The sequence below is a fragment of the Neurospora tetraspora genome (genome assembly GCF_033439725.1).
Source record: "Neurospora tetraspora strain CBS 560.94 chromosome Unknown B0H65scaffold_2, whole genome shotgun sequence".
Classification (NCBI taxonomy): domain Eukaryota; kingdom Fungi; phylum Ascomycota; class Sordariomycetes; order Sordariales; family Sordariaceae; genus Neurospora; species Neurospora tetraspora.
Window position 1 is genome coordinate 2,043,651 of NW_026944384.1, and position 22,808 is coordinate 2,066,458.

General features: G+C 52.0%; 5 protein-coding genes across 5 annotated transcripts; 4 read left to right on the forward strand and 1 right to left on the reverse strand.

Moving 5' to 3' along the window:
• Positions 1-476: 476 nt before the first annotated feature.
• B0H65DRAFT_506358 (uncharacterized protein) lies at positions 477-5,892 on the forward strand (the record flags this gene model as incomplete). The annotated part of the gene is given in 8 exon segments (XM_062828056.1): positions 477-527; positions 1,982-2,106; positions 2,257-2,547; positions 2,911-3,614; positions 3,627-3,713; positions 4,064-4,521; positions 4,581-4,906; positions 5,028-5,892. 8 exon segments carry the CDS (start codon positions 477-479, stop codon positions 5,890-5,892), a joined length of 2,907 nt encoding a protein of 968 aa, XP_062684134.1.
• A 1,210-nt stretch (positions 5,893-7,102) lies between these two features.
• On the reverse strand, positions 7,103-12,796 carry B0H65DRAFT_555804 (SNF2 family N-terminal domain-containing protein). The gene is made up of 5 exons (XM_062830037.1): positions 11,288-12,796; positions 10,698-11,225; positions 9,725-10,632; positions 8,794-9,673; positions 7,103-8,714 (listed from the first exon to the last, which is right to left on the reverse strand). The coding sequence occupies exons 1-5, from the start codon at positions 12,363-12,365 to the stop codon at positions 7,501-7,503; spliced, it is 4,608 nt and encodes a 1,535-aa protein (XP_062684135.1). The 5' UTR covers positions 12,366-12,796; the 3' UTR covers positions 7,103-7,500.
• A 573-nt stretch (positions 12,797-13,369) lies between these two features.
• Positions 13,370-14,080, forward strand: B0H65DRAFT_420697 (IGR protein motif-domain-containing protein; the record flags this gene model as incomplete). Its single annotated transcript, XM_062824298.1, has 1 exon — positions 13,370-14,080. The coding sequence occupies one exon, from the start codon at positions 13,370-13,372 to the stop codon at positions 14,078-14,080; it is 711 nt and encodes a 236-aa protein (XP_062684136.1).
• Positions 14,081-14,211: 131 nt separating this feature from the next.
• On the forward strand, positions 14,212-14,590 carry B0H65DRAFT_100362 (uncharacterized protein). Its single transcript, XM_062820433.1, has one exon. The coding sequence runs from the start codon at positions 14,326-14,328 to the stop codon at positions 14,542-14,544; it is 219 nt and encodes a 72-aa protein (XP_062684137.1). The 5' UTR covers positions 14,212-14,325; the 3' UTR covers positions 14,545-14,590.
• A 3,817-nt stretch (positions 14,591-18,407) lies between these two features.
• On the forward strand, positions 18,408-20,901 carry B0H65DRAFT_100418 (uncharacterized protein). The gene is made up of 2 exons (XM_062820434.1): positions 18,408-19,044; positions 19,158-20,901. The coding sequence occupies exons 1-2, from the start codon at positions 18,675-18,677 to the stop codon at positions 20,582-20,584; spliced, it is 1,797 nt and encodes a 598-aa protein (XP_062684138.1). The 5' UTR covers positions 18,408-18,674; the 3' UTR covers positions 20,585-20,901.
• The last annotated feature ends 1,907 nt before the right edge of the window (positions 20,902-22,808 follow it).

A 22,808-nucleotide genomic window follows, 5' to 3' on the forward strand; every position in this document is an offset into this window, starting at 1 on the left:
CTCCCTGTCCGATTGTCTCAGCGCCCAAAACAGACGCTGCAACAATCTCGGGTGAAGTCGGACAGGAATCCATGCCTTTCGTAGTATTTTTGGCTTCGTCAATTCGATGCGTGTCACCCTGGGCGGATGTGAGTTTTGGCGAGCCTGGTTGCTGCCCCCGGTCAGCCCCTGAACGCCCAGGGTTCGTCGAAGCGAGACGCTCCCGCTGGTGCCTTGGGTGCATCACGAGGGGATCCACATTCACCGACACGGAATGACCGAATCCTCCAGCCTAAACTCGTCCGGCATTTGGATATCGGTGACCGTAGGCCCTAAGATAGCGACCTGATTATGTTTACTGATTCTGACGCCCAAGTCACGATACTTTTGGCGCGACAGAGGGGCAAAATGGATGGGAGTTATCAGCAACCTTACCTTATCGCAGTCCGCTATGGGTCCAGACCGGAGCTGACGGTACAATTCCGTCGCCCAAGTTAATGACAAACAAGGGTATGAAGATTGAAGCGGTGTTGACGGCCAACACGAACGTACGTGTTTATGGGCTGTCGATGGGGGCCGCAATTCCAATCAATCCTGTCACCGCCGTACGACCTGTAGGAGTCCGCATCCAAACCACAAGAGTGGAAAGCTGAGGTGTAACGGATATGTCAGCCCTGGACGAAAAGGTCGTGGTGGCAGTGGTACAGGGAGAGCTGAAGAAGAGTGTAGAGATACAAGCCCTACAATGACGCCGTCGCCTTCAGCACTCCAGCCCCGTACTGGCACCCACTAAAAACTGCGGTCCACAGTTTTCAGTGTCTCATGATTCCATCGTGGATTTTGCGACCCTTTTTAGCCGTAATTGCGCCGTGATAACTTCAAGGGCTTTCGCAGAAAAAGTGGACGGGTTGCGGGCGTTGCCAATCGTAGACGTTGCAATCGCAGAGCGGAAAGTTGGATAGACAGTCTGTTGGGAATTTGATCGAAAAAATTACGAAGCCTTTCCGAGAAACCGACGGGAGATGGAATCAAACACAAATTGAGGTGGAATTCGAGGTCCTGTGTATTCAACCCCGATGTTACTGTGTTACACAATTCCAACGAAGCGGGAAGGGCCCGCTAGCCCGATTAAGAAGCTGATGTGTGTAATTGAAGCAGCTGATTGGACAGCGGGGTGATCAGGGTCACCCTGCGGCTCCTGTATCGAAAAGATGTCGGGTTCGACGAATTCGAAATCCACTTCTCCACAAATTGGCGCCTTGAGGTTGACGGTTGCTGCTGCCCATCGAAACAAAAGCACTGCGTGACTCTCTCACTTTTCCGGTCACACAAAGGCGACGGACTGTGGAAGGTGCAGTTGGGTGGAAAGAAAACTGGAAGGAATCAGCGCTGTATGTCAGATCTGAGTAGAGTCCAGGATGCACAATGCTCGGACGTCCGTCCCATCCGCCTTCCTCCTTCATTGGTCCCCAAATTAGGCTGGGCGTTATCATATCAACGTTGAGGATGGAAGCCACGATAACCTCAAAAGTTTCACCGTACAATTTCCATTGCAATTCTCACATCAGCTGCAGGAACCTTGAATTTGACTCTGATGCAAAGCTCAGTATGATGTTGTCGAAGGACTCGAAGCAGCGGGGGACTGTGGATGGATGGACAGGGGCAGGAGCCGCTAGCCGCTAAGGCGGTGGAGTAGCGGTGGGGACTTCGGGTCTGACAAGCGGCACCGCACGCGGACTGCACCTGCATTTCCAGCGTTACGAAGCAAAGCAGTGACTGTGACGTGCCCCAAAGTCCACTGTCCAAACGACCTTGACCACATTCTGGCTCCTTTTCATGGAAATTCGAAATACACGACGCCGGCCACACCCCGAAACATTACCGCGCGTGGAGATTTTACGTTTTCATTTCCTAGATGAGAATTTCAATGGAACGCTACGAACAGCACACGACCTGTTCCCAAAAATGACTGTTCTGAAAAGATGACAAGAACGGGACGCAGAGGGTGGACGACGGGTGCGAGACTGGACGGGAGAGCCCGTTGACAGATGGAACGGGAAAGGGCATCCTCCACGTAAAACTGCCCTTGCAGCCCTTTCGTTGCTTCCATCTCCTCGATCTCCCGTCGTACCTACCTTACCTTTTCTCCATCTCACATTCCTCATTTTTGGTGTTGATCGATCATCATCATATCATCTTCGTGGCCGGGATCTGCCGTTGTTGCCTCCAATTTGTAGAAGCAAGGTACATACACGCTATTACGCTATTCGTACCTAGGGCTGCTACTGTAACAACACCATCATTGTACCGACCAATTCACGGATATCGTTTTCAATTATTTGTCGTCGGTTTTCACGTCCCGGTACAACACTTTCCCGGAGGCATTCTGAGCTGCATATTCGTCGCAGCAACAAGCGGTCACAGCAACCCCAACCGGGTGTATTCGGGTGTCTCCAACGGCTGGACCACAAGGTGTGTACACTCCCTTTTCTTTTCCTCTTTGGGGCATGCCCAGCCGTCCAGGCCAGACCCAGCCCACACCATCCGATCCTCCCCCAAGCGTTCATCGTGTGTTATGGAATCCACAGCCGGCGGCACAAGTCGGAGACTCCTCTTGCCAGAGACAAGGACACCACGGACATACTGTGTACACGAACACCCTCCTCCTTCACGGGCAGCAAGCGGCCCTTGAAACAGCCATATCCCGGCTCCCGAAACCCGCCAGACAGGCCTCTGTCACGACAAGCAACACCCCAAGCACCTCAGAAGCTCCTGGTCCTTCTTACCATAGCTTATGCGGCAGCTAACAGTGATCCTCTTGATGCCCAACTAGGGAGCAAAAGGTAACAGGAATTAGTAAGTGAAAGCAGCGAAAAAAAGGCATAGCGTTCCATCTCAATCTCGCATCGCATGGGCCATGGGTAAAAACAGACTCCCGGTTTCGCCCTGGACGGTGCTCATGTCCGGTGCAACCGGTCGACTGCAAAAGGTTTTAAGTCGGCCGGTCCTCTCGAGTAAACTGGATGCTGGAAGAACATCTTCTCATCATCTATCCTCTTTGACTTTGACAAAGGGTCTGTTGCTTGCTTCACGGTTCGCTGCTTCTTCACTCGTCGCTACTACTACTTCTGCTGGTGCATCTACAAGTACCGGTACCTCCAATCCAGACCCCGGCATTAATCGCAACCCCCCGGCCTCGACTTACACCTCACCTCCAAATTCCTTTTCCAGAAGGTTTAGTTGGGGTAACCTGCTAGGCTGGGACCGGACCCTCCCCAACAAGTGGACTACTGATATCAACCTCACCGGCCACCTCGACGATTTGTCCTCTTTAATCCGCCCATTCCTGGCTTTTCTGGACCCGTTCTCGCTTTCCTCTTCATACTCAATGGCGTCGCACACTTCCTCAGGCTCTTCTGATCTCTCGACCCCACGGTCAAGCTCTCCTCACTCATCTGCATCAGTTGCGTCGGCACGCTCCTCCCACTCGTCCACTTTCAGTGCAGCAAAACGCATGTCCATCTCTTCAGTTCGGCGCACTTCGGCTTCGAATCCGATGTCTTCCGTTGATCTAGCGACCATTGAAGAAGCTTTAAAGATGGCCAGCCTCGACACACTGAGGGGCTACTGCCAAAGTACGTACGGAGAGGTCCACCAGGAGACCACTACCGAGTACATCTCCCACGAAGAGGCCCGGGGCTACCAGGTGCTCAACCAACCCCACTGGAACAAGGGTAAGCCTACTGGTCTTTTTTTTTCTTTTTTTTTTTCTTCTTTCTCTTCCCTTTCCCTCCACGTCCCACGCTTCTTTTCCCGCCACACCTTCCTTGAGTCAATCTGGCCATGCTCGCATCATCAGTCTCTGCTGTCCGTCAAGGTCCTGGGGCTATCATGCCTTGGTCTGCCAGACTTCTGCACGCACGCCAGACTTGCTTATATTCACGTTTCCTCCCATCTTCTGTTTCCCGACCTCGCCTGTCTTCTTCCACCTCACCTGTTTCCGGCCCAGCACTTTCGTCTTCTTCGTCTGTGTCATATTCGCCGGAACCGTCCTCGTCGCCCCTCGTACACAACATGGCCACAGTTACTGACATTTACATTTCACCCAAAGGGACGTCTTTCACTCCTCAAGAGCGTGTATCCAAGAACCTGACTGGCCTGATTCCGCACGTCATGGAGGACTCCGAGAAGCAGGTTGAGCGTGCGCTCAAGATGATCCGCACTCGCCAGACCGACATTGACAGGTATCTTTACCTGTCGACCATCAAGAGCCAGAACGTCGACCTCTTCTACCGGATCCTGATGGATCATGCTAAGGAGATGATGCCATTGGTCTACACTCCCACCATTGGTGACGTCTGCCTCCAGTACTCGACCCTCTACACTCGTCCGGAAGCTTTGTACATTTCCATTAAGCAAAGGAAGTCGATTCGGACAATCTTGAGGAATTGGCCCTATCCTAAGCCCGAGATCTGTGTCGTCACTGACGGTTCCCGCATTCTCGGTTTGGGAGACCTTGGTGTCAATGGTGTTGGCATTCCGGTAAGTGTCTTGGGCAATTATTTAGTTGCATACGCTAGTCAGACACTAACATCCACCAGATCGGTAAGCTAGCTTTGTACACGGCTGCTGCTGGTATCCACCCGGACAAGACGCTCCCCATCGTCCTCGACTGCGGTACCGCCAACGAGACCAACTTGAGGGACCCTCTCTACTTGGGGCTTCGTCAGAAGCGTATCCCGGTTGCCGAGCAACAGGAGTTTATGGACGAGTTCATGGAGGCTGCCGCTGAAGTCTTCCCGGAAATGGTTGTGCAGTTTGAGGACTTCGAAAGCGAAAAGGCTTTCAACTACCTCGACCGGTACCGCGATCAGTACAAGTGCTTCAACGATGATATTCAGGGAACTGGTGCTGTCGTCCTTGCGGGGTAAGTTAGAGAACCACTTCATCTCCAGAGAAGGGGGATTGCCTTGAACGGAAACTTCCACGTTTCACAGAGGGACTCCTAGACGTGAGACAAATTGCTAACGATCTGTTGTACAATATAGTTACATCGGTGCCGTCAACCTTTCGAATGTTCCTATCGAGGAGCAACGTCTTGTCTTCATGGGAGCTGGCTCTGCCGGCGTTGGCGTTGCCAAGCAGCTGGTTGAGTACTATACCAAGCGTGGCCTCTCGGAGCAACAAGCCAAGGACAAGTTCTGGCTTGTTGATACCAAGGGTCTTGTGACCAAGGATCGCGGTGACCGGCTGGCCGAACACAAGAAGTACTTCGCCCGTACTGACAACAACGGCCATCAGTTCCGCACCCTCGAGGAGGTCATTGAGTACGTCAAGCCAACTGCTCTTGTCGGTCTTACCGCCACCCATGGCGTCTTCACCGAGTCGGTCGTCCGCGCCCTCAAGGCTTCCGTCGACGCCGGAGGACTTGGACGCAGGCCCATCCTCTTCCCCCTCAGCAACCCTCTCACCAAGGCTGAATGCACGTTCAAGGAGGCTGTTGACTGGACCGAAGGAACCGTGCTCTTTGCTTCCGGTTCTCCCTTCTCCAGCTACGCCGTTAACGGTGTGTTATATCACCCTAACCAGGGTAACAACGTCTACGTCTTCCCCGGTATTGGTCTTGGTGCCATCCTCGCCAAGGCTAGCAAAGTCACCGATGACATGATCTACACCTCGGCCGCTGCCCTGGCCAACTCCCTCAATGCCGATGAGGTCAAGAAAGGCCTTATCTACCCCCGCATTGACCGTGTCCGCGAGGCTAACGTCATTATTGCGCGTGAGGTGATGAAGTCTGCTCGCCGTGAAGGCGTCAGCACCCTACCGGAAGAGCAGTGGCTTGAGTGGGAGGAGTGGGGCGACGTGGCCCTCGACAGGTACATCAAGCAGCACGTCTATGACCCCATGCTTTAGAAGGACTCATAGATACGTCCAAACCAGTGTGCACAAAATGAATAGAAAGGATGGGTTGGTGGGATGGATGGATATGGAAAGAGTTGGGTCGGAGGTTACTATCATGGCGTTTGGGATTCTGATTTGTTTTACCCTGATGGTTGTCAGACTCACAGGATGACTGCTTTATTGAGTGGGATTCATTACTACCATTAATGGAGATCCTTTTCCAGTCAAAAAGATTGGATGGATCTTGAGCGTATCGGTACTTCTAAAAGACCGTGTTGGATGCAAATACCCCAAGAGGCAGCGAGAGATGCCCATGTTCCAACATCGGTCACCGGCATTAGATACATACAGTTAGAGTTAGGAGAGGTTTATTGAGCGGTATCATGGAGTCAAACAATGCTTGTAGTTTTAGATCACTGAACGGAACGGCACAATGCGGAGGATTCCAAGGATCTCTTTTCACCGTCTTGAGTTTAACTCACTCTGGTGATCCCCTCGCTCTCGGACTGGACAATCACCAGAGACAAGTTTTTCAAAGATCGATCCTCCCTCAAATTCCCGTAATACCGCGTCTACATAAGCGCATGCATCCGCCAGTTCTGTCATCCAAGCCATTCTCCTTTTCCAAACCCCACATGCATATCATGCTTGTCCAAGGAACAGTCCTGTGTTATACAAACTATACCTTGCACTCGCCTCCACGCCATGCTTGACATGATGCTAGGCGCGCGAGCATACAGACACTGGACTCTGGATCCGGGATATCCCGCACTCTGTATGTGTTCACTGATTGCGGAAACTGGTTTCTCACCTTACCTTGTGTCGACAACCATGGCAATCAATGGCTCTTCTCGTCATCGGCGTCGGCGTTTCTCCTTCACCATCCTCACTTTACGTATGATTTTTATGCGAGAAGCTAACACTGTACCGTAAAATAGGTACTCGGGAAACTCGTTTTTCCAGGCTGTGCATGCAGAAAACGCAGGGTTAAAGATCTATCAGATCATGCTTTTGGCGGTTGTTAGAGAGCATGTACTTGGTTGCCGGACACCTTTAACCCTGCAACCTAATCTAGGCTCGTGCAGTGACGACGTGGAAACATGCTCGAACTAATGAAATTACAACATGTCAGTTTCACCTCTCTTCCCTCCACTTCACTCCACTTCACTTCACTAAGCTTTACATCACCAGAGACAATTTGGTACTGTTTATTCTTCCAAACCACACTCGTCTTTCAACATATAGACTTACGTCCTTACTACACTTATTTCTATGTCCCCGCCGAGTAGAAATTTGCAAGATGAGGTTATCCAAGATGAGATATAAGTAATGTCATATCAAGGAAGGGAAACCCATCTAATATATACAAGGAACGATATATATACGACGGTTGCAACCTGTTGATTTTCATTTCCATGAGATGGATGAATCTTATTATTCTCTGGCCTTGGCATAGTAGCCTCTCAAATGACCAGATAGACTAGTGCAGTGTGTAGCTAACCATAAACCCAACCCAACTACACACCCGGACCATAGAACCATCATCATGGGCCGCAAACCAGGGGTATATATCACTCAACGCGTTACTCCAGCTCTTCATTCACTTCCATCTCCTCCTCTTCAACCTGAAGCTTCACCATCCCTTCTCCTCCTACTCCTCTCCTCCGCCGCCTCCCCAGCCAAGAACCCCCTCGTCACCGGATTCTCCACCAACAACCTCTCCGCCTCCTCATCATTACCACCACCACCACCAGTTGTCGGTGGTGCCCGTTCTGCAGGCTTGGCACTTCCAAACAGACAAGTCCACAAATCATTTTGATCCACCGCCTCACCCACCACTCCATCCGATCCTTTACCCATAAGTTTACTCAAGTGCGCTTGCTGCATTTCTTGCGCGTTGGCCGCGTCGAGGCTGCTGATTTCTTCTAGCATCTCGGACTCCTTCTCCTTGCTCTTTCCCTTCGTTCTTATCGAGGACGTAGTAGTAGTAGTCACCTTCCGATGCTCCATATGCTCCAACCGCCTCTTCACACTCAACTCATAAACATTCTGCTCCACGGTCCCATCCACAATATACAACCACACCGTCGTCTCCTGCTTCTGACCAATCCTATCCACGCGCGCAATAGCCTGCAGCTCCAGCGCCGTGTTCAGCAGCGGCTCGCACAGGAACACATGGCTGGCGTTGACCAGGTTCAACCCGCTCGCGTGCGCACGCGCGTGCAGCAAAAAGACTTCGATGGAGGGGTCTTCGCGGAAGGAGGCGACGCTGGACACAGCGCCGCGGTCGAATGAGGAGTAGCCGATGCGGTAGCGTTCAAAGGCCTGGGCTAAGACGTAGAGGAAGTCCTGGTACTGCGAGAAGACGATGGACTTGGCGCCGGGGTCGGATTGCCGCAGCCAGAGGAGGTGGCGGATTAAGGTGTCGGCTTTGGTGGTGTAGTGGGGACCGTTTTCTAGGTCAATGTTTTGGATCTCGGCGAGTTTGGAGGGGTTGAATTCGGTGTAGATTTTGGCTGAGTGTTTCTTGGACTTTGACGGGGATGTTGGTTGTTCGCGGTGGGCTAGCTGCTTATTGGAGGAGTCTCCTCGTGTATGGCCTTCCGAGTGGACTTTGAGCTCTTGAGGTTTGTAGGTGATGTCATGAAGGTTGGAGCGGTTGAGAGAGCGCTTGCAGACCGGGCAGTTGTGGTGAGCTGCGAACCACATTGTGATGCACTCTTTGCAGAACTGATGGCCGCAGACTGTCAAGACGCCGATGGAGAATGGAGACTGGCAGATGACACACATTCGTTCCTCGTCGGAGGAGGCATCGGCTTGTTTGAGGTGAAGCACTAGATAGGGTGTCAGTACATCCCGTTACACGGAGGATCATGAAATCGCAGCACAGGTGTCTAGATGGGCATAACCTACAGTAACGATGCTTCGACTCTGCTGTAGCCAGTTTCGTCTTCAACCTTTCTTCCTCGCTGACGGCCCTCTGCAGGGCTTCTTCATTCGTGGGCCCTGTGTACTCCTCTACCGAATCCGAAACCTGCTGCAGTTGCCGGTAGAAATCAAGACGTGCGTTCAAGATATCAGTGAAGTTCTCCACCTCTTGTTCCATGGCGGTCGCTGCTTTGCCTTGGTCCGTATGTTGAGCCTGAGTTGACTTTAACAAGCGCTCTGCCAAAGCAAGCTCCAGTTTTGCTCTTTTGCTCCCACTCGCTTCCTGATGCCGTAAATCTGTCATCATAGCTCGAAGCTTCGAGATAATGCCCCTCAAGGATGTGTGGCCATCACTTTCCTTGAATTTCGGCTTGATACTTTCGCGAAAGGCAAAGAGCTCGAGGATCCGCTTGGCCGATTCGGGAGGCTCCTGGCCTTCTTCGACTTCCATATCATCGCGTGCCATTTTGAGCACCACCCCAACTTCGTGTTCGATCAGGCCGTTTCGTTGCCCAGATATTACGGCTTGTTGGTCGGCGATAGCGGCCTTCAAAACCTGTACGTATGCCAGTATCTCATCCTGAAGCTTTGTTGATTCCTCGTACTCCTGGCCTGTGGCTTCAACATCGGTATTGTCCTCATCCACCAACGGCCTGAGCAGAAGTTGGATGACATGCTCTCTCCATTCGTCGAGCTTCTCGGCCTGCCGGTCAAGGGCCTCGTATATACCCTCGAGAGCGATGACGATATTGCTACTCTCGACGCCACTTTCTTCGGGTATATCAACTGCTGGGATGACCGCAAAGTCTTGCTTCTCGCGACATTCGTCAAGCTTGTCCATCAGCTTCCTCGCCTTGCCGTAACTCTAGACAGTCCGTTAGTACACGTCGCACAAAAGGTGAGAATTCAAAAGTACCTCTTGCAGGATTTCCTTCCTGATAGCCTTCGCCAGGTCGTAGCCTTCGGATTCCATTTTGTCCAGCCGCTTGAACTCATCTGAGTCCGGAACAGTCAACTTGTCGTCCGACTTGATCGAGTAGTATCCATTTGCGCACAAAAACACGGCCATGTGCTGAACTTCGAGGGCGTGTCTCAGTCGACGGCGGGCATCTTTAGCACCTGATAAGGTATCCTCCTCCTCATCCGACTCGCTATCTTTCTCTGCACCTGACGGTACCTCAGGGGCTTTTGCAAGCTTCGCTTCAAGCTGTTTCCGGCATCCTGCTACCATCTCTATACTTTTCGCGCGTACATCCTCCCAGATAGTTAGTGCATCCTGGACGCGGTCCATTCCAGCCAGAATTTGTCCTCTTTTGAGCTGCATGAGCAGGAGACTACGTTGATCACTCCTAATGGCACCGTCGCTCTGCTCTAGCATTGCATCAAGGACCTCGGCCACTGTTCGCATAGGGCGGCCGGACCTTTTCCCTAAAGCTTTGCGGTTTCGGTTTCCCACTTCAGGGTGGAGGGTCAATTGGCGCAGCCGATCGAGGGCAGTCCGCATGCCCTGTTGTGTGACAGGATCGTCGGGATCCCAGTCTTCCTGGATCGGGTTTCCCTCAACGTCCAAGCCGCAGTTGTTGACGAGCTCGCTGAATACAGTCCGGTAATGCTGTTCCTCCACGGCGCTGAAGGGCATCGTGATCACATGTCGTTTTTGGGGCGGAATCGATATTTCGCCTCTAACCATACTCTTCGTGTGCCGCATTGTGATGGAGCCGAACAGGCCCTTGAAGCGCGCCTTGTCGGACATTAAGGCTTTCCAAGCGTCTTTATCCGAGGCATATGGCTCAACTCGGAGGAAGTTCAGAAGGCCTCGTAGATCTGGGCGCCATTCGTTAGCCATTGTCAAACTGAATACAACCTAGCTTGTCTGGTGGAATTCTCACCTTTCTGAATGTCATCCTTCACCGGAGTACCAGTGATTGCCCAAGCATGGACGCGGGGAATGCGTCTTGCAAGTACTGCAGTGTTGCTGGTCCAGTTTTCCACCATTTGGGCCTCGTCAATGCAGACGCGCCACCACCCAAGTTCGACGAGGGGAGAGGTTTGGCGCTCATATTGCTTTTCTCCGCGCATGGATCGTTCGGGACGATCGACGGCTGACCAGATCTCGGTCCGGAGAACTTCATAAGTGGTGATGACCACATCCTGCTGAGCCAATTGCTTGGACGAGAGGTCTACACCCTTCATCTTGGCCGCCTTTTTCAGCCCTGGATAGTAAACCACCTTGAGAGTCGGTGCGTGGCGGTTCAGTTCGGAAAGCCATTGATCGAGAAGAGGTAAAGGCGTTATTATCAGGGTCGTTCCTGTTGTTTGGAGCTCGCGGCCAAGGAAAGGGTCATATACCACTGTTGGGCCTGGTGGGCGTTTGTGAAGCAACGTGAGAGCAATCACTTCGACGGTTTTTCCAAGACCTATCAAAAGTTAGCGATTCTGCTTTTTGCCCTCAGCAATCAACTCCAAAAGGAAAAGTTACCCATTTCCTCAGCCAGAATACCACCTTTGACCATGTCATTAGACGGGAGCTTCGTGATGTCTTTTGCCGCTATGCCAAATAACGGGCTGATATAAAACGTATCGCCATTGGGATTTTTAACCTGGTGGAAGAAGGCAGGGAGAAGAGACGCATCCCCACTCTCAGAGGGTTGAACCAAAGGTTGGCCATCGGGTTGAAGAAGGCCGCTCCATTCGACACCTTCACGCTGTAGAAGCCACTTGACAGCCCTTCGCTGGAAAGGATAAAGGTCCGCCTCCAGACTGGGGATCTTTGCTGTCGCGAGATGTCCGTCGGAAATATTGGGCTTTGGGGTATGCGCTGCTTCGTAGAAATGCTGTGGAGACCATGCTATGGTCTCCTGTGCTGAAACAAGTAGATTCGGGTAATACACCATCAGCACCTGGGTTTTCAGCCCCTGCTGAACCTTGGACTGGTACACATCTGTACTAGTGTTCCACATTAGTCTGAGAGTGACATCGATTTTGACAGATGCTCCTTCTTGACGGATGGCGATATCCACAGCTGTCCAAAGATAGCCCTTGGACCCAGGGTCAAATGATTGCGTCTTAGCAACACGGGCCATGAGAGCAAGTCTTCGAGAGATTGTCCTTGTCTTGAGGACATAGCAGATATGGGCGCCCTTGTTTTTGTTTGCGCGACCGCCGTTTTTGCGAGGAGCAAGATGCAAGTACCAAGTGCCACGTTCTGGATCACGACGGTCGGGTTTGGCGTTCACCACCCAAACATCTACGTAGTCTCCAATGTTTTGCTTGTGGAGGGCAAAATATTTGGGAATGGCCGCCGTCTCACGGGCAGGGAGGGCGACTGTGTGCTCGTCGATACAGACGGCATCGCTAGGCTTGAATACGCCCCGTGAAAGTTTCGCGCGCTTTGCAGGTCGAACCTCCAAGTCCAGTTCGGCATCAGTAGTGGAAACGGCGGGATCAAGTCCAATGGATCGAACATAGTCGACAAATGCTGCTAGGTTTTCGGGGTTGGCTTCCCAGTCTGATTGGTGTTGTCGAGACTGCCCTTGGGACTTTTTCTTTGGAGGCATGATGGCGAAACTCAATGGATACTGATTTCGTGGTGATCAGGTTGAAGCAGGGACCGCGAATTCACGGTTTGGTCGAGGGAAAAGATGGGATATATATGGGGGTGTGGAAGCCGCCCAATGTTGGTCAACCAAAGCAAGCGGTAGTGGTCTGGAAATATCACGCTGTGGATGCGCTTTGTCTAGGTAATAAACAGTCCGATCTTGCCGGCATGTTCGAGGTTGGCGATGAAGGATGGATGGCCGATCCGGATGACCAACCGGTGAGTTGGTGAACCTGGAGATGAAGGTGCATAAAGCAGGAAGAAATGAGCAAGGAGAGGGGAGAAGAAGAGGAGTGATAAGGAGGGGGGTAGGTAGCTTCCATCTGTAGTTAGGCAGGAAATTAGTAAGGCAAGAGGTCAGCGCGCAGGGGCAGGCACACAGAAGGGCTTACACGCGGGCGTACAAGCTGGAACAGTGTACGTACTTGTACGTTTTATAGGGCTGTCTGCTAATCAGGGTCTTGGCATGAACCAACCGTGCTAACATGCAGGGGCGCCACTTTACCCCGTGGTAAAGAGCGCTTTTCATTGGCTTACAGACTGGCGGGAGCTATCTTGTACCCCACCGGACCCCACCGGAAGCTTCAGACGCTGGACGTCGGGCGCTCAGACCGGGCAGCGGTCCCGGCTCCCAATTTTTGGGCGGACGAAGCGGGCTGCGGAGGAAAACTTTCCCAAGCGACGGGAGTCCACCGAAGCGATCAGTCCCGGGGCCGGAACCAGTTAAGGAATCTCCATCCACAATATCTCGCCCCGTCTCTTCCCCGGCTCCGTGATATGAGCGGCAACCTTGACCGATTGCTGGCGACACCTCTGCAATAGGTAAGCACCCTCCCCCATCCCACTCCCAATTTGCTGTTGTGCTTCCATGTCCTTTGCGACTTGCGACTTTGCGACTTTATCGTTCCCCTCTTTTTTATTTGTTTACTTGCCCACTAACACTGTAGACTTGACCCAGCACGGATGAAGTCCTCCCTCCGGATCCAGTCCACTCTTGGACTCCTCTTCCGGCCCTGCGCCGTCTCGGCCCCCGTCACTGCCCCCGGGCTCAACGCACACGCACGATGGGCGCATAACCCTGCCGCCCGGTTGCCCCTCATCCCCAAGCCGACTCCCTTCGTCCCCGACGTCAACACCTTCCTGACCTTGATCGGTCGCGACCTCAAACAACATGCCGACAAGTTCCCCACGTGGGAGGCCCTCTTCACCCTCACTACCGACCAACTGAGAGAACTCGGCGTCGAGCCCCCAAGGGCAAGGCGCTACCTGCTGCGATGGAGGCAACGGTTTAGGGAGGGCAAGTTCGGCATTGGCGGCGACCTCAAGCACGTCGAAAACGGTGTCGCCTACTTGAAGATCTCTGAGAAGGAGGCAAGCCCTACCAGAATGGCACGAAAGGTCATCAACGTCCCCGCCAATAAGAACGCCGAGGAGATTCCTAAAAGCGAACGTGCCTGGGTCAAGGGCTACAAGGTCAAGGGCGTCTCTACAATCGTTGGCCCCTACGCCTTGCCCGTCCAGAAGGGCGTCGCCAAGCTCGCCATCACCGAGGGCATGTGGGAAAACAAGAGAGGACACAAGGTCGACGGTGGTGAACGTAGACGCGCCGAGGTGCGCTTCAAGAGAGGTGTGGCGGAGCGTAAGGCCCTTAGGGAGAAGATGGGCTTCTACTAAACAAATGAGTATGGTCATGGAAGATTGGTTTGGTCAAGGTGCCGTCAGATATGAACGTGCTCGGTTGGCCGCAAGCTCTACTCCATTTGTAGCCATGTGTAAAATCTGTATATTAATGGGATTCGGCTTGCCATCTTTCGGGGTCCTGGACTGTTTGCGTCACTTGTTGGTCCCTGTGTTGCGACCATGGTCGTTGTCAGGTATTCTCTGCGAAGCGGTTATGGTCATAGGAGGCTACTGATGTCATGGGAATGGTGTTTTGCGCTTCCTTGTTTATCCTGATGTCTTCTACTAACGAGGGTTCAGGGCATCCGACCTCACTCGCACCTCGAACCATTAGCGCTAGGATCCTTTGTTCCTGGGAGCCTGGTTCGTCCCGTCAGCTCAGTGCATCCTGCCGTGGATGGAACGAGCCTGTCGTACTCTCCGGATATAGCCCGTATGATGTTATGTCCCTAGCTTAACTCCGTGATACAAAAGCTCACAACTTACCCCGGCGATAACAGTCAACAGATCCTCCCACAACCATGTAACTCCCTTTAACATATATCTCTCCATCAAGTTTGCCGTCGGCATTTTACGCCCCAAATACCAAACTTTCTACGCCAGAAACTCTCTCTCCAAGTTCACGTCAACCTTTCACTCCCGCATAATCCATCTCAAAGTTTGTCAGCAAAACGGGAGTGTTCCAATACAAACAGCTACTTCAACAAACCACCGTCGTTTGTTAAAAAGCTCTTTCCCAAACCGCATTGCTGACGCTAGACTATTGGTAGATGTACTTCTGGTATCGTCAAGAGACTCAGGTCTCTGTCGTGCTTGCCTATTCAGGACAGAACTCCCAGGTCCTCACTTGACCTTATTCGTTCTACTCTGATCACAGTATCAGAGACGGACCCAGCATCATGCGACAATAACTCACCCGGATGGAACAATAACAGCAGAAGCCTTCATATCTCTAAACCCCCACTTAGACCACAATCATCGACGCCCACAACCTCGACGAACCATCCTAATATAGCATCGGCATCGACAAGTCTATTCGTACTTCCATCAATACAGCATGTGATGATACTATTTCTAGCTCACGGATCGTCCACTACACAGCCACGAGCATTTTGCACTTACCACGTACCTGATATACCCATCTCTGATATCTGGCCATAGCTCCCAAAGCATTCACAAGCCCAATGCAGGCTGCATACGGTACCAGGCGCCTGCCACGGTTCCTGCCGCCGCCGCTGCGCTGCCGCCCGGCCGGCACGCCCTTCCTCAAACATCGGATGACAGAGCTCCTCCCTTCCGGCTGCCGCAGTCTGAGCCTAGCCCAGGCACCAGCGGGCATATAAGATCCGTTACCTAGCCCCTTTACCACAACGGGGAGCCCTGTGGTCTAATGGCGCAGTGGTTACTGTTGATGAATAACTTAGCGCGGCGGTTTTCGTAGGTCTGCAGCTGGGGTATTGTCGTTCGTTCTACAAACCTACCTGGGCGACTTAGCTTTTTGCTTTTTTTATTCGATCGGGGAATGATTGAGGATGCTGGAAATGAGGGTTTTGCATTTTTCTCTTCAGTTTGGGGATGGAAAAGGGGGTTGTTTGTGAGCAATGCGAGGTGGATGGTGGATGGAAGGCGTACATCATACAACTCGGACCATGTCGGCGTTTTCAAATCAAGCCATCATTAGTCAAATATAGAACCCGCCGACACAGATCCATGATCTCTTCGAATGTACGGTAGCTTTTCACCACCTACAGCTCCATCGAAAACCTCAATGGATCATTGCGCGCTTGATGCGGCTATTTCTGAAGGACGGTTTCCCAAAGGCCTGCGAGGGAATTGTCAGAACGGTATTCTTGGCAATCATGGCAATCATGGGACAACAAGCATCACCCTGAGGCGTTTTCGAGAACTCAAAATAGCTCTCGTCTCATGCTTCAAAACGCCATCTCCGTGCTGTTCGGCGATATCACCAATGATGGAATTGAGGCCCGATATCATGGAGCACTCTATACCGCTTGTCCCGACTGCACAACCAGTATGATATGGGGAGTGATGGTGTCACACAAAAGACTAAATCCAGGAGCTTCTGGTCTGGTTACACAGACATCACCAAGCTTCATTGGCAGCTGTGCCGCAGCTGAAATCGAGACACGCTCGACGCGGTGACGTTTCTCGCCGAATCAAGAACGATGAAATCTATCAGGCGTCTTTCGCGTATCATCCAAAAAAAGCCAGTTTCTGGAACACCATGGCAATCTCCAAGATGTCAGAAAGTCGGTCACAACCCAATGGTGAGGTGAAGCTCTAAACCCCTCAAAATCGATGCCGTCTCGATTGGTGACGGCAGGGGTGACGGCGGGGACGGTGGCGGCGGGGACGGTGGCGGCGCCGTTAAGCTTAAAACTTTAAAGGTTGCAGACGTACCACATCGGGGATAAGTCCGAACGGTGCCTGCCATCACATCAAAACGGCTACGTAATAAGAAGCCACATATAGGTAACTCTATTCGTATCGGGCTTCGCTTGCAGCTAACATTCCATGTCCTTACAGATTTTATGACTGTCACTCACACCACCTTCCTGGTGAGTGGTTATCCGTCCGCACAGGTGGACAAAGTAGGAAAGAAAGCACACGCCCTACGGGAACATGAAGCTCGTGGGGCAGGTTTTCTTGCAATGAGAGGAGAAAATTCTCGTATGTCCCGGGTACTCTCACAATGTGCCCAGCTAACCACATGGGACTCATGGCCCACAACCCTGAAGTGTATCTCCGAGGAGCATGTTGACCACAAACCCAAGAGAGACAACACAGAGAACCCTATCCTCCGCTTGAACCAAAGTACAGGGTACATCACCCCCACACTCGGTACCACTGCCTCATCACACGGCACCCCTGCGTCCGTCATTTTCCTTTCGATCTCGCTAACCCTATCTGGTACCGAGAGGACCGCTTCACACCACATGCTCTTCAGCGCTATCTGGATCCCTGGCGGCCACTCGCTTGAATGCTAAAAACAAAGGTCGGACTACGTTACACACGAGAGTCAACTCTGGGTCAAAGGAGTCCTTTACAGAAGCTTTGGACTTCGAGTCTCGATTGGGTTTAGTGACTCAAACCCTTGGTCACCGTTGAGGTCTCAGCGACTACCTCCCCCTCTGTCCCTCGACGTTCAGTCAAAACAACTTGAAGATACGATGCCTGGCAGTCAACTTGGTTGTATGATGCGGTGACTATACCACAAGGTGGCCATAGAAAATCGCATAGATTGCGGCTGAACTGCATACGCCCTTTGTAAGTTGCATTCTACGTGGAGTGGGAAGACACCGAAAGAGTCAGAAAGGTCACAGCCCCACTCGATGATACCTCTCGCTCGGGGGAAATCCCGGCGCTGTGGGGGAGCCCTGGCAATGTTGCACTCCTCATTTCTCAGCAGACGGAAGTACTACCTTGCTTGTAAAGTACAGATGCTTTGGGACCTGCTGTTACTGGCGTACTGCTATCCACCCAGACCGTTTTCTCTGTTCTTCATTTCTCCCTCAGGATCTCCAAGAGGTTGTCACAATGGAAGGCCTTCAGCACAGTCTGGGGAAGCAAGCAACATGGGTCAGTATTGTGATGGTCTTTCTATCTGATCCTTTACCAGGGGCAAGCTTAGTGCCTACGGCTCGGGACGCCTTCCCTGTCCTTTCTCCTCACTCACACACACAAGCGGCGGTACTTGGTATCCTTACCGTGTACCTAGTACTGTTTGGGGTTCTCCAGGCAACTTTATCTCGTCACATGGCTTACTGCATTAGCTCTTCTTCAGTAGATCTTGTCTGCATTATGAAACGTTAACGCAAGTATGAGCCGACCTTTCTTTGACAGACAGAACCGGGGTCGTCATCAGGCACGACGGGTCCTGCCTTTTCAACTAGACTCTAGGGGATATGGGAAAGTTCGGTACCGGATACGTGTATACAGGGCCGCTTCCTTACCGAAAGCCACAATCATGAGATGTTCCCGAAGTCGGCGAGGGTTTAATCAACCAAGTGGTTCTACTAAGGTATGTGGTTGATGGGAGTACTACCATGCTACTTTGACCACTCCGTGTTGTTTTTAACCAGACGTATACGAGCAAAGGGTTGCTAAAACCACATCAACGCTCGTATCTACTAGAGGATAACCTGCCTTGCAAGTTTCCTGTGACTATACTTCATCATTCACAAACTGGCCAACAAACCAAAAGCCAAGACATCACTTGCTCTGCAGCTGATGTTGATCATTGGGCGCTGCCTGACTTATTTTTACATTTCGTTCCTTGTGGGGTTGCGTCACAGTACCTAGCCTGCCAGCCTTACCAGATCCTCTCTAGAGACCTACCCCTTGATCCTCAAAGTCTTCACCTCATCGTTGAACAAGCTTGGAAGATCTTTGGACGTATGCAAGTGGCGGAGTACACTAGGTGCTTTTAAACACACAGACTGGAGTCACCACAAGCCTCATTCTACCTACAAACGATATACAGCACGAAAACGAATACCTCTACCTCCTTGAACGCCAAGGCTTCTTACCTTATTTAGGACATATCTTGAAGAAGGTTTCGAACAAGATGTCTACCGATCTCTGCGTTCCCGCATACCTCGGGGCAGGACCAGGTACCTGGCGAGAAGAAGGACAGTCACAGTCACATATTCCACGTCGTCCTTCCACCGTATTATCGGCGTTCCCGCCAGGCACGAGTGCAACAAGATTGGCGGCTTCTTCGACTGCTTCCCTGGATCATCACGAATACTTAAAGAGTGGCCCAGGAGTTCTCCTTCAGAGTGTTTGGGGTGTTGTCGCCGAAAAGGAACAACGGTTTGGTGTTCAACCGCGTGTTACTAGGTCGGCATACTCGAGACGACGGTCACTATCCGGAGCAGTCAAGAGGGGAAGGAAAGAAAAGGGTTTGACTAAGAAGCTGGTGAAGGGTTTGGAGGGTGAGTATTCTTTTTCTTTATCTTTGACATAACTGCTGTTGTCTAAACCCAGTCATTTTTGCTATTATTATCTCTACCGAAGACCAGAGAATCTCATACCAACTTTATTATAGGCCATGACTCTCAGACCGCGGTAGAAATACTTGGAAAAGAACATACACAGCCCAATCAACCTCAGCCCATCGAGGCTGAAGAAGAATATGTCTGTGCGATAGACGCACGACTAAGTGCTGCTACGGGTTCCGGCAACAGTGAACAGAGCAACCAGGTCAAAGACTCAACAGCGAGCAAAAAACCGCCCACTTCACCAACTTCTTCACCACCGGCTGATCCTCATCCACCCCCCAAACACAACATGTCCTCACGCTCGTCACGACACTCTTCATTCACTTCATCCTCTTCCTCCCACTCCCACTCCCACTCCCATACCCATACCCAAACCCGCTCCTCCACATCTAGCAAGTCCTTCTCACCTTCCTCTCCCAAGCCCGCCTCACCCTCACCCTCACCCTCACCCTCCTCCCCACAACAAAAATTCTCGCATACAGGGAAAGAAGACAAAGAACAAGAAGACAAAACCGCCGACAAAGACGACTGGCACCAAATCCACGAACCGGAACAACGTCGCCGAATCCAAAACCGCATCGCCCAGCGCAAGTTCCGCGAAAAAGCTCGCTTGCTGAAAGACCAAGCTGCCCGCGACGCGCAGAATAGGAGGTACGCTGGGTGTGCTTATACGTGTCCGGAGGTTGGGGATTTACCTGTTGAGACTTATGAGGTTGAGGATGAGAATGGGAGTGGGGGTGGGAGTGGGAGTGGGGGGTACTATTTTGATGGGGAGGGTTTTGAGGGGGTTGTTGAAGAGAAGGGAGAGGGAACAGCGCATGGCGGGGAGATGAGGGATGGGGTGGGAGGCGAGAGGGTACTATCGGGTTTACCGTGGGGTGGTTTGAGTATGAGATACATGGTGGGGAGGGGACACGAGTACTATCGGTATCAGAGCACCTCAAGGGGATCAGGATCAGGGTCTGGGACGGGAACGGTTACGTCGCTGTCGCCTACGAATACGGCTTTGAATACACCTACGCCTACGCCTACGCATATGTCTACGACGACCAGCGGCGATACATGGCCGACTTTACAACAGCGACAGCAAGCGGCTACGTATTACCGACACACGACGAGTGGAGACAGCGGAGCATCGCCTTTGTCACCGTATGGCATGATGATGCCCATGGGCATGGATTTGATGAGTGGTGGTGATATGGATATGGATATGGATGTGGATTATTCTATGGCGGGGACTGGAGCTGGAGGGGAGTATGTGACTTCTCCTATGGCGGTTACTCCGGGAAGTGGAAGTGGAAGTGGTGGTCACGGGGGTGCCAGTGTCCTTGGAAATGGTACTGGTACTGGTATGGATGTGACGTATTATGATTCATCGCCGTATTATTACGACTATGGAAGAGGTGGTGACGCGGCGAGCGGCAGTGGAAGCAGTGTCTATGGAAGAGGAGGTGGAAGAGGAGGCCGGATGTGAAGGAGTGCTGGGCAAGGACAAGGCTGTAAGAATTCTCCTCTCTTTGATGTTTGTTCTTGATGATGGTTGGTCAGGATACGGGGTTTCTGTCATGACTTCGATTTCACTTCCTTTTCTTGTATACCCATTAGCGATTTTCATTATCCCCAACTCACGATAGACAATGAAGATCTGTAGAGTTCACGGGTTCCCCACGACGGTTTCTGTTCTGCCTGCCTGAAGCCCGCTCAAATTTCATCGTAGTCCCAGATGCGAGTCACCTCCTCGGTGGACCATCGTGTCTTCGTGCATCAAATTCTTCGTATCTCTCCTCTTCGCTTGTTGTCTTTGGAACCACTTACCTAGGACTAAGTAGGACCATTTCCGATACCTTGCATGATAGACATGACCAAACCGTACCGCGTCAAGTGTAGAGGTAGTCAACCAAATTTTACCAGGGGTTATGTAGTTGGTCTCGGCCTATAGAAGCTCGCAATCCACGCCTCATTACCACATTGGCTTCTGGTAGCCAACGTAGCGTACCGCATGTTACATCCGACCTTTCCATCCTTCTAGAAGGTTTGGAAAAGCTTCCATGACACGGCTCGGATAGGACCCACAACATGTTGTTGTTGCATACGCTGTAGGGACCTACCTACATCATAGCCAAGCTGGTACCGAATGTGCTTATGGATGATCTTGATAGTACCTGAGAGACGATCAAGGCAAGGCAAACATCCCGTGAGTTCCTTATCGACGGGCTGGGTAGATTGCCGTGTGATTTTGCATTCTTCCATGCGTCTTCTACGCACCTTCTTTGCATCCCGTATATTAATGAGCTGTAGGTCTGCACAGAAATGGTGAGGGTATCTTGAAGCAGATTGGTTTCGGTAACCTGGGTGAGTTTGTGATATTTCCTTTCTCTCTCCCCCATTCAGTAATACCTGTAGATCAGTTCTCTTCGCCTGGTTCTTGGCTTTACCACCCGCTACCCATCCCCGATCTCACGCCGAGCCGCGTCGCCGCCGCATTCTTGCTTGTCAAAAGTTGCTTGCAGGATGCATAGAGCTGCCTGGGGTTGTGGAACCCAAGACGACCAGAGCGACACATGCCCTGTGTGCCTAGACAACAGACATCACGGTGTGACTAAATCGGTAACAGTGGACCGTATGGGCATCTTGGTTGTGAGGAGGCCGTGATGTGACAGTCGAGCGGGAGGATCAATAGGATAGAAGCGGGCACCGGTAAGGCAAAGGTAGTGGAGGGCAGACACGGGAGAAAAGGGCAGAAAATGGCCACTAAGCCACCGCCCGAATTGATATTCTTCGGTTCGGGCAGCATCTGCAGACACGGGCGTGACGGGCCACGGCGCAGATCGGGGGTTGTGATGTCTCACCTAGTCGACCATCCATAGCCGTTGGACCACCGATTGCCCGGAGCTAATGAGTGAGTGTGTGTGAGTGTTCTTTTGTGCCTCGTAATGACAGAAGGAAGGGTATGATGGTCCAGCCGACGTTTAGCCTTTCGACGAATACCAAAGCCGAGAGAAGGTATAAGAACTTCCGGGCTGTTGGCAAAGAGGTTGGCGGGGAGCATCAAGAGAGAAGTATACAGTACCCCGGATGTAGAATCGAAAAACACACCGGGGACTGACAGATTCTTGCTCGCCGGCGCCGAGATCCAGGAAGGGGACCATTTCTAGAGCACCGTACATGGTACATGACGCATGGTCCCTTTGTCAGGGGCTACTGCAGGCACGCCGTTTCTTGACCGTTATCTCCCATAACCTCAAACGCTGACAGAGAACACTGCAGCTTCAAGATCAAAATGTTAGGCAGATCTGGGCACCGGCAGTATCCAGGATGTCTCGTGGACGAGAAGCCGGGTGGGCGCGCTTCAGACTCGTCCATATAGCGTGCCCGTCAAATATCGTGACTATCCTGGATCTTTGAACTGGCTGGAGAGTATCCTATTTCGAGGGTCCATCGACACTCGTCGATATGTTGGTATGGTGGATGGAACGTTGCAGGCATTGGGTGTCGGCCTGGGGATCTGTACGAGGTTGAGGGTCTTGGCGAGGTTGGCTGGTGATGCAGCCATGATCTATGTGGCTTGAGGTGATTGAGACATTCGTTATGATATGTCTATCTTCGGCGATGGATGAGGCTATTCTGGGATCTACCACAATGTCGTCGTCGACGCCCGCAGAGAATGACCATCCGAGAATAGATATCGTGGTTGTGTC

What these genes read in the sequence shown, in the direction of transcription:
- B0H65DRAFT_100418 (XM_062820434.1), top strand. Translation starts at nt 18,675, where the DNA reads ATGTCTACCGATCTCTGCGTTCCCGCATACCTCGGGGCAGGACCAGGT. An exon ending in GCTGGTGAAGGGTTTGGAGG is followed by an intron (nt 19,045 to 19,157) that starts GTGAGTATTCTT and finishes ACTTTATTATAG; the next exon opens with GCCATGACTCTCAGACCGCG.
- B0H65DRAFT_555804 (XM_062830037.1), bottom strand. Translation starts at nt 12,365, where the DNA reads ATGCCTCCAAAGAAAAAGTCCCAAGGGCAGTCTCGACAACACCAATCA. An exon ending in TATTCTGGCTGAGGAAATGG is followed by an intron (nt 11,226 to 11,287) that starts GTAACTTTTCCT and finishes AACTTTTGATAG; the next exon opens with GTCTTGGAAAAACCGTCGAA. An exon ending in AGAGTCGAAGCATCGTTACT is followed by an intron (nt 8,715 to 8,793) that starts GTAGGTTATGCC and finishes CACCCTATCTAG; the next exon opens with TGCTTCACCTCAAACAAGCC.
- B0H65DRAFT_100362 (XM_062820433.1), top strand. Translation starts at nt 14,326, where the DNA reads ATGGGAATGGTGTTTTGCGCTTCCTTGTTTATCCTGATGTCTTCTACT.